The sequence below is a fragment of the Hemiscyllium ocellatum genome, chromosome 19, assembly GCF_020745735.1.
Source record: "Hemiscyllium ocellatum isolate sHemOce1 chromosome 19, sHemOce1.pat.X.cur, whole genome shotgun sequence".
NCBI classification, from domain to species: domain Eukaryota; kingdom Metazoa; phylum Chordata; class Chondrichthyes; order Orectolobiformes; family Hemiscylliidae; genus Hemiscyllium; species Hemiscyllium ocellatum.
Genome location: NC_083419.1, coordinates 11,569,094 through 11,582,280, shown reverse-complemented (window position 1 = coordinate 11,582,280; position 13,187 = coordinate 11,569,094). Strand labels below are relative to the sequence as shown.

Sequence of the window (13,187 nt, the reverse complement as noted above, 5' to 3'; positions counted from 1 at the left end):
TGCCCTAGCCAACTAGACATGCCCAGATCTTGGGTGAAGGGGAAAGTGCTGAAAAGGCAGGGAGGAAATGAAGAGAGGAATTCATGGACTGACAGTGGGGTAGTATTTCTTTTGAAACACATGGTGTGTATGTGTTCTGAATGTCCCTGTACAAATAAATGGAAAGTAATTAGGGCCTTTTTTGTGGACCTACCGACAGTGACTAGCCTCCTTGGGGGTCACTAACTGTCTGGCATACATTTGAGCATGCACAATCCATGCCAATCCCATTTGCCTCAGAAAGGTAGCCAATATCATCAAAAAGATACCTTCCACCCCAGTTATAATCTCTTCCAAACTCTTCCATCAAGCAGAAGATATAAAAGCTTAAACACACGGACCAATAGATGGAAGAACAGCTTCTTTTTTACTGCTATTAGACTTCTGAACTGACCTCTCAAATTTCAAGTCTAATGTTGATCTTTTTGTGCACCTTCTTTGCAGCCGTAACCTGTCTTCCTCACTCTGTTCTATCATCCTATGACCGTTGTATGGTATGAACTGCCTGTGCTACACAAAAAACAAAACATTTCACTGTACCTAGTTACACATGTCAATAATAAAGCAAATCATTGGCCTTTCACAATCGAAACTAGAATCGTGCGCAAGATACAAATGTGCATAAAATATCTGTCACCCGAAACAGACAAACATGCAGTTCTAATATTCAGGTCCATGAAACTGCATTAGATGCCCCATGGACTTCTAAGATTCAGACTCCCTTCTTTAGCCACTCCCACTCTCCATTTTCTCCCCTCAATTTCCCCCTGTCTTCCTTTGCAGTCCGTGTATTTTTTCATGTGTTTATTTTGAATGAAGCTGTATACAATATTTAACCAACTATTGTTCTGAATTTTGACCTTAAATTCTGATTTTTTTCTGTTTGAGATGGCTGATTTTTTCAGAACAGTCATTCAGCTCAATAAATTTTTGTTTTCTGAAAATGACATTTCAAAAAAAGTCCTAATTTGAAACTAATTATTAATGATTCTGTGAAAAGAATTTCAATGCAAATAATTGTAGAGTGTTTCTCAGCTTTAGAACCATACAGGCCATTTGGTCCAACTGATCCATGACAGTACTTATGCATCATATAACCTCCTCCCACCATCCTTCATCTCATCCAATCCATCTTTGATATCCTTCAATTTCACTCTCTCTCATGAGTTTAGCAAGTTCCTCTTTAAATAAATCTATGCTGTTTGCCCTAACCATCTCATGCAATAGCAGGTTCCACAGTCTAGCCATTCTCTGGCTGAAATATTCCCTATCTGGTTCATTGTAATTGTCTTATTCCTTGATGTCTCTCAGATCAAGTTTATTATCAATGTAAAATTTCCTGGAATCATTACAACATAAATCAATAACATGAAATTAGCAAATCAAATACAGGCATTTCTTTTTTTGCTTCTCTCTTTCTCACCAGATACCAGTTGGCAGTGCAATTTAAAAAAAAATTCATTTAAGAACTGCGGCAGTTTAAAATACATGTCACTGGGGATGTGTGTCTATTAACAATATATGGCAGTTTATCAATATGGTTATGTGTTTACCTAGCAACTTAATAGTTTACAATCCAGTCCTTCAGTTGGTTAATAGGGGAGGCGGTAGCATAGTCACTAAATTAGCAATCCAGAATCCCAGCCTAATGTTCTGGGGACATGGACGTGAATCCCACCATAGCAGATGGTGAAATTTTAATTCAGTAAATGTGTGGAATAGAAAGCTGACTTATATAACTATTGTCAATTGTTGTAAAAACCCATCTAGTTCACTGATGTCCTATAGGGAAAGAAAGCACTGCCATCCTTTTCTTGTCTGGCCTACATGTAACTCCATACCACAGCAATGTGGTTGACTTTTAACTGCACGCTGGGCATTTAAGGATAGACAATAAACGCTGGTCTAGACAGTAATGCCCAAATCCATGACTGAATAAAAAGAAAATACATTCTCACTAAAATTGTTTTGAATTGAAAATTTGATTTACTACATAGCATGCAAACATATGCTGTACACATATGTGTAAATAAGCAGAAAATATTGTGTACTTTGCAGCTATACAAAGATATGTAAATGAGCAGCAAATATTCAATGAATTTATGTTCAGGGTAATGAATGTTATAATTCAGTTCTGGCTAGTCTCACCTACAACACCCAGAGTTGTAAAGTCACGATGACTGAAAATGTAAAATTATTAAATGATTGATGTAAATGGCCCCACTATTTAATAATATATCATTTAGTTTTCCCTTTCTGGCTAGGAATAACCGTCTTGAAATTAGTATCTGCATTGAAAGTACAATGGACTAGAAGCTTACTTTCTTGAGATGGAACATTGCACTGTTTTATTTCAGTCTCCACGATGCACTTATTAAAATCCACAAAAACAGTTGTTTGTGGTGTTGAAACCTACATTTCACTAAAACAACAGTGCAAAATAAGGTTTTTTAAAAGAGTCTTTTGAAGTAATAATGTTTCAAGCTTCTCAGTTTTTAAACAAATTTTCATGCCTTACAGTCCTCTTAGTTATCTGTTAAAATGCACATAATTTCCTACAACCCATACTCCTTGGCCAATGTCATCTATTAATTGAGGGAGATAAATGGACTGGGAGTGTTGAAATAATCTTATACAGTTAACAAAGATTTTATCATAAATGATTTTGTGTAATCAATAAATATACCTACTGTGCTGCTTGATTACAAACACTGTTGAATTTGGCTACAAATTTGCCATTCTACTGCACAAAAGTGGTAGGATCTGAGTTTCAGCAATAAGCATTTAAGAACTGTTTTTTAAAAAAACTGCCAGTGTGTCACAGTGCAGCTTTTACAGCTACTCTGACTTATATAGCACATTAATGCACAAGGATGTTTACAGTAGCTGGGTCAACTGTGGGCTCCATTTTATAGAATTTCCTATCTTGTCTGCTCAGACTAATTCAAATCAAGAGTGAAAATCTGCAAAGAGATGGGCATGCACTGCATGGTTTATGACCTGTGCAGATGAGGCAAATAGAATGTCCTGTTGTTGCCATGGGAATGTTAGCTGCCTGATTTCCATACTGAATATAGCAAAATGCTGTTGACCTCAAAGAATGTTAGTGGTTTCTGTCAATTCGAGGGGACCTAAATCAAAGCACTTCAATTTTACTCCCTCAAGTCTATTGCCTAACCCCTGGTCATAGTTACTTGACAACATTTTTTGCAAGACAGAAATGAGAGCAATGTGTTTCCCCCAAAAAAGCATCTATATTTGCAATTTCAAAGGAAAGATGAAGTGTCTGTATACTACCACTGAAAGTGTTTTTGTTGATCGACTTGTTTTTGTTTTGTCATTTTCATTTTATGTTCATGGAAATCTAAAATGACTTGTGAATAATTTATTGGGTTGTAAAGGAAAGCTTTGTGTACTTCACGATTGTAAAAAAAAATTATTCAATTGCTTTTTAAAATACTTTTTGTTCACTTGAAAAGTTAATTTGATTGATCTGTGTATAGGTGCGAGTTTATGATATCTCGGAGCATGATCATGACGTAAATGATGTACTGGTTCTCGCTACTGATGGACTATGGGACGTCCTATCGAATAAAGAAGTGGCTGAGGCCATAACAAGCTTTCTGTCCAACTGTGATCCCGATGACCCACGTAGGTAAGTCAGGAGCTTTACTTAATTTCTAATGCCATGAATTCCACTTGTCAATAATCCATGACGTGGACACAGACTGAAGTATTGAATTTTAATGGAGAATTCTATTGTCACTTAACATGATAGCATTTGAACAGCACAGAAAGGGAGACTACTTGACCAGTGCTGGCAATGTACTAGCTCAATCCAAGTTAAATCCCACGACTTGCTCTCGTGTGAGATATACAGAGGAACCTCAATTATCTGGTATTCGATTAACTGATTTTTGGATTATCTGAACAAGATCACATGGTCCTGATGCGTGGCAAACTATGTTATCGGCCATTGATTATCCAGTATTCGATTAACCAAACTAAATACTCCCCTGCCCGTGTCCTTCGGATAATCAAGATACCTTTGTGTACAAGTTAGGAGCATATTCAGGCCATTTAGCTCCTTTGATCTACCCAATGATTTGTCAGGATCATGGCTGATCTGATTGTAGCCTGAATTACACTTCTCTATATCACTCGTATGTTAGCTGACTCCATTATTAGTCATGAATCGATGCAGTTTTCCCTTAAAAGTTCTCTGCCTCAGATCATTTGTTGCTGAAACCTTCATTGATGCATTTGTTATTTCTGGACTCAACTATTAAAATATGTGTATACTGGCCTCGATTCTTCTATCTTGCACAAAGTTGAATTTATGTAGAACTCAATTGGTGGCATCCTAAACTTACTGAGTCTCATGTGTTCATCATCTCTGTGCTTGCCGAGTTCCATTAGTTTCTGACTTAACAGCACCTTGATTTTAACACACTCATCCTTGTTTTCAAACCATTCCTTTTTTCTGTGAAATCCTCCAGCCCTGGAAACCAGTACTCCTCCAATTTTACCCTCCTGTGTATTTCTGATTTTAATTGTTGCACCGTCAACAGCCGTGTCTTCAGCTATCTAGATCAAAAGTCTGGAATACACTAAATCTCTCTAACTTTTTACCTCACTTTCCTTTTTTAATATGCTCCTTAAAGCTTGGCTCTTTGACCAAGCTTTTGATTATCAGTTATATGATTTCTTTATCTGAATTAATGTTGGATTTTGTTCAATAACAATAAAGTGAAGAATCTTAGGATGTTTTGGAACATCAAAGGTCCTTTGTAAATACTAGCTGTTGGTTATTGGAAGAGAATCCCATCCTCATTTGCATCAAGTCAGTGAGCTGCAAAATGACAATTTCTGATGACTTTAGTTTCAATCCAAATGATGCTGGATACATTGGACATTGTTCAACATTTCTTAATCTGGTATCAAGACAATATGGAACCTGGACACCATCCAACATTGTTGCCTGAGATAGAGATTGAATGTGAGTAGTAAAATAATCACAATCCAACCTTTGTGTTTTCATCTTTCTAAATCTGAAACATAACAAAAAATGTTTTATTTATGACAGTCAGTCTATGTGATACATTATGGTCAGAATTCTGACAGAAATGGTGAAATCTGACTATATCCTCGAGGAGTACTACTTGGTTGTGGGGAGATCTGGGAGCTTGGTTGGGGCAGACATCACTGATTTGATGTTGAGTTGAGAGAACTTTACGTTGTACCCAGGTGCAAAGGAAAGACACAGTAAGAATATCAAATTCCACAGCTTGGACACATGTACAGACATTTCTTCTGTAGTGCGATAATTGCATTCCTATGCAACCCCATGTTATACAAGAATCATGCAATACAAATAACACTTTAAAGTGTTGGCGATTCAATCGCGCTGTAGCCAACACACGTCTTAAAAGTTTGTGCTTTAAAAATAGCATCCCTATTCATCAATAGTGTTACAGTGAATTCGCATTGACGAAACTTGTGTTACAGCAGAACAACCTGTAGTCTATCTTGTTGCCTTTCACACCCTAGCAATACACTTACACAGAAAGGCAGAGATCAAACAGCACAGAAACATGCCATTCAGTCCAACTATCCCATGCCAGTGTTTCTGCTCCATATTGTTGATTTAAATTTTTGCCTTTTTTTCCATATTTATCCAACTTCCCCATCAGTGCATCTATGCTCTCACTTCAACAAGTTCCATGTTATAGCCACACTCTCTGTAGAAATGTTTCTCTTCAATTCCTAATTGAATTAGTTAGTGACTATCTTGTATTTACGGCATCTAATTCTGATATCCCCACAAGTGGAAACATCATACTCTTGTTTATAAACCCACTTATCTCCTTGAAGTCCTCGTTTAGGACTTTACAACCTTAGCTTTTCTAAATTTAAACAAAAAGCCCATTCAATATTTTTTCGTCGTTTAACCCCCCCCCCCACCAAGTTCTGTTATCATCTTTATTTATATTTTCTTAAGACCATCTACATCCATTTTCTATCAGTTTTGTAAAATAGATTAATATTTTCTAAAGTGTTCAAAGCAACAGCCCCTACACTTGTCAATTTCAAGCTTGTGTAATTCAGAAAGGAAAACATGTAGAGACCTATGTTGCTAGGTCTCTATCCTACATACGTTGTTATGGGAATTCACATCAATTCTTTGAGAGGTGGGCAGCACATCAATGCCTACAAAAGCCTCAAACTGTAAACATTTGAAAATAAATGTGGGGGTGTTAATGACATGCCTTTTGGCACTTTATAACTCGCTCTTTTCTGGGAATGAGAGATAATAAGCCATGTGGAGGAACCTCTGAATAATCATTTCAAGCATGCAGGATGGTTTTCTGCTGACTTAAGGGTTCAGGCCTATATTTTGGATTGTCTTTGCCAAAGACATATGAGTGTATACTAACCAGAAGTGTTTTCTAATTTCTCTCCTAACGGTCTGGCTCTAATTGTTTTGAATGAACTCTCCAGTCCAAGGCTTCACAACCATCAGAAATATTTGCCCCTTTCTATTCTCTCAATATTTTGAAAAATTTGATTAAATCAATACTGCACCTTCTAAATTCCATGAAATATTTTAATTATGCAATCCCCATTTATTGTTTAACACTTGAAGTTCAGATATGCCTGGTAAATCTATCCAGCACTCCTTTCTCCTCTTCCTTCCCTTTTGGTTTTCATTTACTACATGTTTGCTGTGTTGGTCCTACTCTTCTTCAGTGTTGTTCTAAAAATTATTTATAGTACTGCAGTGTTTGATTCAAAGTATTTTAAATGAGGTGTGCAGCTTGCTAGTAATGAGTATCCAGGAGCAATATATTACATGATGAGAAATGAAAGCCTCTATTTCTAAACTTACAGATATAACCTACAACAGTTGCATAAAATTAGGTCATGCTAACGCTTGGATTAGTCTTCAGAGAACTGGTGTTCTCTGAATAAGCTTGACAATGGATCGTGTGCTATAAGACCTTATGATTTGTGACTAGCAAATCTTCCATTTTTTTTAAAAATGCACAAAATACAATAATAATTAAATTAAAATGTAAATGGGCCCAATGTACTGACACTTACTTTTTGAAGGCTTTCTGTCTTTTGTTCACAGTTCTTTTCAATTCATGAATACTTTTATGGTTTCATGGCGCTGTAACAAATTATTAGAGTTGTACCAATATCTTCCTTTCCATTAAAAGTGAAAAGCACAGAGTTTTAAAGAATAACAATGTGATAGGGCACAGATTTAAGATGATGACGACACTGGGTGGACTTCTTTTCTTTCAAGTCCCAAAGGCTTTGTACATTCAAAAGGATGCAAGATTGTCAACTCTATTATGCATGAAAGCAGATCCATGTCCAGGATACTATTATGTTTTGAAGGAAATATATGATCTATTTCTCCCATTCACATGAGAATGTCTCATCATTTTTAATTTCATCTCATGATCACCATTCATCTGTAGTTTTAATTACATTTATGATCACAATCTGTTTGCCTGTGAATAAAATTAATCTTAACAAACTTAATTTTGATCTATATAAATATATATAAAGTAGCAGATAGTTCGTGATCAGCTTTTGAAGTGCACATTCGAGAGTTGCTTAAAGTGTCAACCATTCTTTGAGCCAAGTATTGTTTTTAAACATGTACTAATTTTTATATCTGTGCAATTAGTCCTGAGCAAATTTGCTCATTGAAGAACGCAGCAATAATTTGAGTGGGGGAGGAAAAATATCTCCATGTGAAACAACTTAAATAAATTGAACAGAGAATTAAACAAAAAATGTCTGCTTCCCTTACCCTGAACCTTAATAGTGAACAGGTGAGAATATAACTTCATCCATGCGATTTTAAGAGGTGCCTTGATTTCACAACTTAAAATAAAGTGCTTGAGTTTACATTAGGATCGTTCATATATTTTAGCCAGTTTGTCTAAAATTGGACAAAAAAGTGCAAAAGGTAAAGGAATTTTAAACTCCAATCATCTCGAGTACAAACTGAGTTTGCACTGGTTATAAAGCATCTTGAGAGAAGCAGGGCCTGACTTTGGAACATACCACAGCCCTAAATCAATTTAATCTGAATGACATATTTCTGCTAATTGTACTCATTTGCGGGCCTCCAAGGAAGCTCTTAATTTTTTTTAGGCAATAGATATATAAACATTTTGTAATAGGCATCTTTTGAAAGCCTTTATGTATAGAAGGACTGAATTTTATGGAGTCAGGAAGACTCTTTGGACTTGTTAAAATAGTGGATGAGACCTGGTTCTGTCCCTACTGTCAATTTTCTCCAGTACAGAAGGTAGTAGGGATCGTGAGCCTGTAATACTCTGTACTCACAATCTGGCCAGCTCAGTGTAGAGATGGATACTTCCTAGAATCCTGCAATTTTCATGTATTCAGGTACTAATCAAGACTCCTGAGGGTTGTCACAAGTTGTGTCTGGATTCCTTCAAACTGTATTGTCACTACTCCCTATGCCCCTCAACTCACTGCTTATGCCCCCTTGTATCCTGCATGTCAACTCATAGCACTTTTCCATGCTCATTCACTCAGTATAAACTTTGAACAGAACCAACAGACCCTATAATAATAATGAGGGGTATGGAAAAGCTGTTCATAAAAAAAGCCATAACTTTTTTTTTTAAATCCTGCTATTACAACACTATAAATCATTATGAGCAGAATGTAAAACTACATACTCTTCTTCGGAACACAGAAGAAGAAGTCAAATTGGATTGCAATCCTTAATTTTGTCTGTCTTTCCTCTGATGCCAGATCAGTTGAATTTTTAAAATTTAATATTAGAATTATGCACTGTACATTAAGTTATTCTGCAAATTAACATGGCAATCCTTGTTTCTTGTCCCATTTTTGGTTGGATTCCCATATTGCAATGGTCAATGCCATCTTCGCTCTAAAGCTACAGTTTACGCCTAAACTATAAAATGACAGTATGCCTGTCAGGGAAAATGTATTGATCTCAGATTTAAGATTGAAATAATATCTATTGATTTTTGTGAGAGAGAGCTTTTCGCATCTTCTGTGTGATTTCTTTGTTCCCCTCAGTGCTATGTTCTAGTCCTGATTTTAAGCATGTTTCTATGTACTCCTTTCAAAATTGTTCAAAAAACTCAATCAAATTTATATTTTATCCTTGCATTGTCTTAGGAATTCATTGGATATGGTTCAGAGAAGGTTCACAAGGTTAATTGTAGGACGATTAGGATTTGTTTTAGGGCCAATGAAGTATTTCGGAAGTAATGTAGGAAACATGACAGATCTTGCGTAGCAAGATCTCGCAATAGCAATGGAATAATGACCACACAGTCCGTTTTTATGATGTTGGTTTGAAGAATAAAATTTCACCAAGACAACAGGAATAATTCCGATTGTGTTTCAAGTTTAGAAGAAAGAGAGGTGACCTTATTGAAACATATAAGCCTCTGAGGAGGCTTGATAGGTTAGTTGATGAAAGAATATATACCTCTTAGGGGAATGTAGATCAAGGGGTCATCCTTTCAGAATAATGGATTGTGTTATGCACTAGGCCAGACCCCTCAAAACGTTTTTAAGCTGGTAGCCCAGACCGTAACTTTACTTTTTGTTTTAGTTAAGTATGTAGTGGATATTCCTGGGGTAAATCAGCTAGTTTGGCTGCCAAGTTTTAAACAAACAAAATTTGCTTACAAAATGGCGGAGTGAAACACAGAATAGAAAACTGCATACTGGATAACTTATCCTGTCCAAACCTGACTTAATGATGCTGTTCCAAAAATACTTGCATCCAATAACAAATCCCTTAGCACAAACAGTAAAAATGAAACAAACTAGAGCTTACAGCTTGAAGTTAGAGAGGTCAGCAGCCTGTTTCATACATCCTCTGCTGCAACTATACAGACTCAACTTCTGAATTGAATCAAAAAAAACTAATCCAAACTAAGGCTAGCTGCACAGTTAGCTGGCCACTGCCATTTGATTTTTAAAGACATGAAAGCTTTTGGCCTGAAGCATATTATTTATTAGAGATAAACATAGGGCCTCAATAAAACTTTCAAACCCAGCCTAGTTGGAGCCTGGTCACTTAACCCCTCTCTGAAAAAAAAACTCAAGGCCATAGTAACCTTGTAAAAAGAACCAGTATTGTGACAATTGCATGTATCAGATGCAGATAAGGAAGTATTTATCTCAAGGTATTGAATCTTCAATTCATGACCCTCTTCTTCCCATGAAAGCTGTGGAGACTGAGTCATTTCATATGTTCTAAACTGAGATTGACTGATTTTTAAACAATATGGGGAGTTGAGGAGTTTGAGGAACAAATTGGAATGTAGAGTTGTGCAGTCAAGATCAAACCCACAATGATCTTATAGAATAACAGAAACTCACAGCACCATATTGCCTATCCTTGCTCCAAGTTGTTATGGGACTTGTTGTTTCAGTTGGCCTTTGGAAAGATTGAAGAAACACAGAAGGACACATGCAAACAATACAATATTTTGATTCAATTACAACTACTAACAAACTATTGTTATATCCCTGAATTATACTATTGTACACTTAGATATTGAACATAACACAAATTAAGAATCATTGTGTTCAAGAGAATATCAAAAAATTGGAACAGCTGTCAATTAAAGATTAGATTAGATTAGATTAGATTACTTACAGTGTGGAAACAGGCCCTTCGGCCCAACAAGTCCACACCGACCCCCCGAAGCGCAACCCACCCATACCCCTACATTTACCCCTTACCTAACACTACGGGCAATTTAGCATAGCCAATTCACCTGACCCGCACATCTTTGGACTGTGGGAGGAAACCGGAGCACCCGGAGGAAATCCACGCAGACATGGGGAGTACATGCAAACTCCACGCAGTCAGTCGCCTGAGTCGGGAATTGAACCCGGTTCTCAGGCACTGTGAGGCAGCAGTGCTAACCACTGTGCCACTGTGCTGCCCAGATAGTGAGAGTAAGAATGATTTTCTGTGATAATATAAAACATATGACAGCAAATCAGCCTGTTTAATATATCTCCAGTTTTTATTTCCACTTAAGTCAAAAGGACAGTAAGGTAGATTACCACTACTATCCATTTTATATTATGAGTTGAAGTCTACTCCAAAGGATGAACGAAGTTGTAGAAAATTAGATCGGCTTATATAATGGTCATTGCACATATGCAACTTCTTTTGGTTAAATTTACTGGATAAATAATGTAGTGCTTAAGTAAATATTAGTTGTTTGTATAGTTATATACTTCATGATTATATTATTTCTTCACAGATACACACTGGCAGCCCAGGACCTGGTGATGAGAGCTAGAGGTGTCTTGAAGGACCGAGGATGGAGGATATCAAATGATAGACTTGGTTCAGGTGATGACATCTCCATGTACATCATTCCCCTCCTGCATGGAAACAAGTTGACATGATAATGACTGCATCATGCCAAGTGACTTACTGGTTATTTGTTGCTGGCCCTGTAATGATACTGAAGGGAAGACGATTTCCTTTGTTTTGTTACTTGTAGCAAAGATCATCAGTTTCACTACAAATAAAAAACACGAGGAAATTTTATCCCAATGGTGACCAGACAATAAGAAGCAGAAGTCCCAGAACTGATTCAAATATTCTTATGAAAAGAAGGGGATTTAATAAAATCGTATATTGGCAGATTTTGCTTTCAGTTCAAATTTCACAAACTTTATCTTCTACTTTCATTGTTATAGTTGATGTAATTGTTTTTCCTGCAATCAAATAAATATATCCTGTATAAATCAAAAAGGAAGGATATTTATCAAAAATTGTAGAGTCTTTAAATATTAAAAATGTGTTATAACTTATAAATTTTGGAATTTTGATGTATATTTTGCAAGTGCTGTAATGCTAGTGAAGGAGAGAGAAATTCTTCATGCTGTGTTTTAGAGTTCTTCATATAATCAATATGGCAATCGTCTAACAGAATTATGCTGTCATAATGTAGTGAGTATTGTTTTGGTTTTTTTTATGGCACTGTTTGAAGATTAAAACTGTTTACCACAGTTTGTTTAAAAATGATATAAGCCTCCAACTGTTATATATACTGGCAACTGCAAGGCAAGATATGTGAATCTGCTGATTATTTTTGTAAAGTGATTTTCTTTGGCTATTGAATAGACATTGCCTAAGATTATCTACAGGCTTTTGTTAGTCTTTCTCTTTGTCATGTTTGTCATATACTGCATTCAACATAAATAGATTTGTTGCACCTATCTGTTTTTTGGTTCTACCACTGATAGTATATGCTTGGCAAGTGTCAAAATGCTGCCAAAATCACCACACCATCCCCAGGCCAATCTCTCTCAGAAACAGCAGTAACAGGCAAAAGTATTTATTCTACATCAGTGCTATTCATCTCATTGGAGTATTTATAATTTGAGATGAGCTTCACTGAAATATTTTGTAGATGCCAAGGAAAAACTATTAAAAGATTTTTTAAATGTTTCATTCATTTCTGAAAGACTGAACTGTGGAACATATTTTTATTGAAAAGCAATGTTACATTCAGGCACATCTGAAATTTTCTTTGTGTTTGGAGTCTTAAAAGTAGTATGTGAGAAGGCTGGATTGAAGATGCAAATAACTAGTGTGATGTTGTATTTGACTGTTCATGAAGGTGATTTGTAAGAGGACAGTAATATTGCACTGTACAGTAATTAAATTTGCTTAATGTTTAAAGACTTTATTCAGTTATCTCTCTAATCACAAATTGTACTTGCAACAGACATTTTTACTGTAAATCTTTCTGAATGTTTCTACTTTGTAAATTGCCTCTTTTATTTCCATACTGCATTTCATATGCCAAATTTGATGACGAGGAACATGACAGGAATGGTTTTGAAATAATTGGTAATAAACAGGTTAATATATGCATTAGACAAACATTTCTTTAGTACAGGTATTTTTTAAATTTCGCATGACAATAGTAAACACACAAGGTAATGCACTTTCCCCAACATGTAGATCAATGTGGCTCATCACCCCAAAAGAAATGAACCCTTTAACACACTCATGCAAATTTTAATTTGCTACATTTTTCACTCAGAATTTTCCAACTGTTTAAGAGTCTACGATA

General features: G+C 36.0%; 1 protein-coding gene across 1 annotated transcript in view; it reads left to right on the top strand.

Annotated features, from left to right (window-relative positions):
* The window catches only part of ppm1h (protein phosphatase, Mg2+/Mn2+ dependent, 1H), a 153,533-nt gene extending 140,743 nt beyond the window's left edge, over positions 1-12,790 (top strand). The window contains exons 9-10 of the mRNA XM_060839225.1: positions 3,543-3,694; positions 11,358-12,790. Of these exons, the coding sequence (XP_060695208.1) occupies positions 3,543-3,694; positions 11,358-11,505 (300 nt within the window). The 3' untranslated portion in view covers positions 11,506-12,790. The remainder of the gene's footprint in view (positions 1-3,542; positions 3,695-11,357) is intronic.
* Positions 12,791-13,187: the final 397 nt, after the last annotated feature.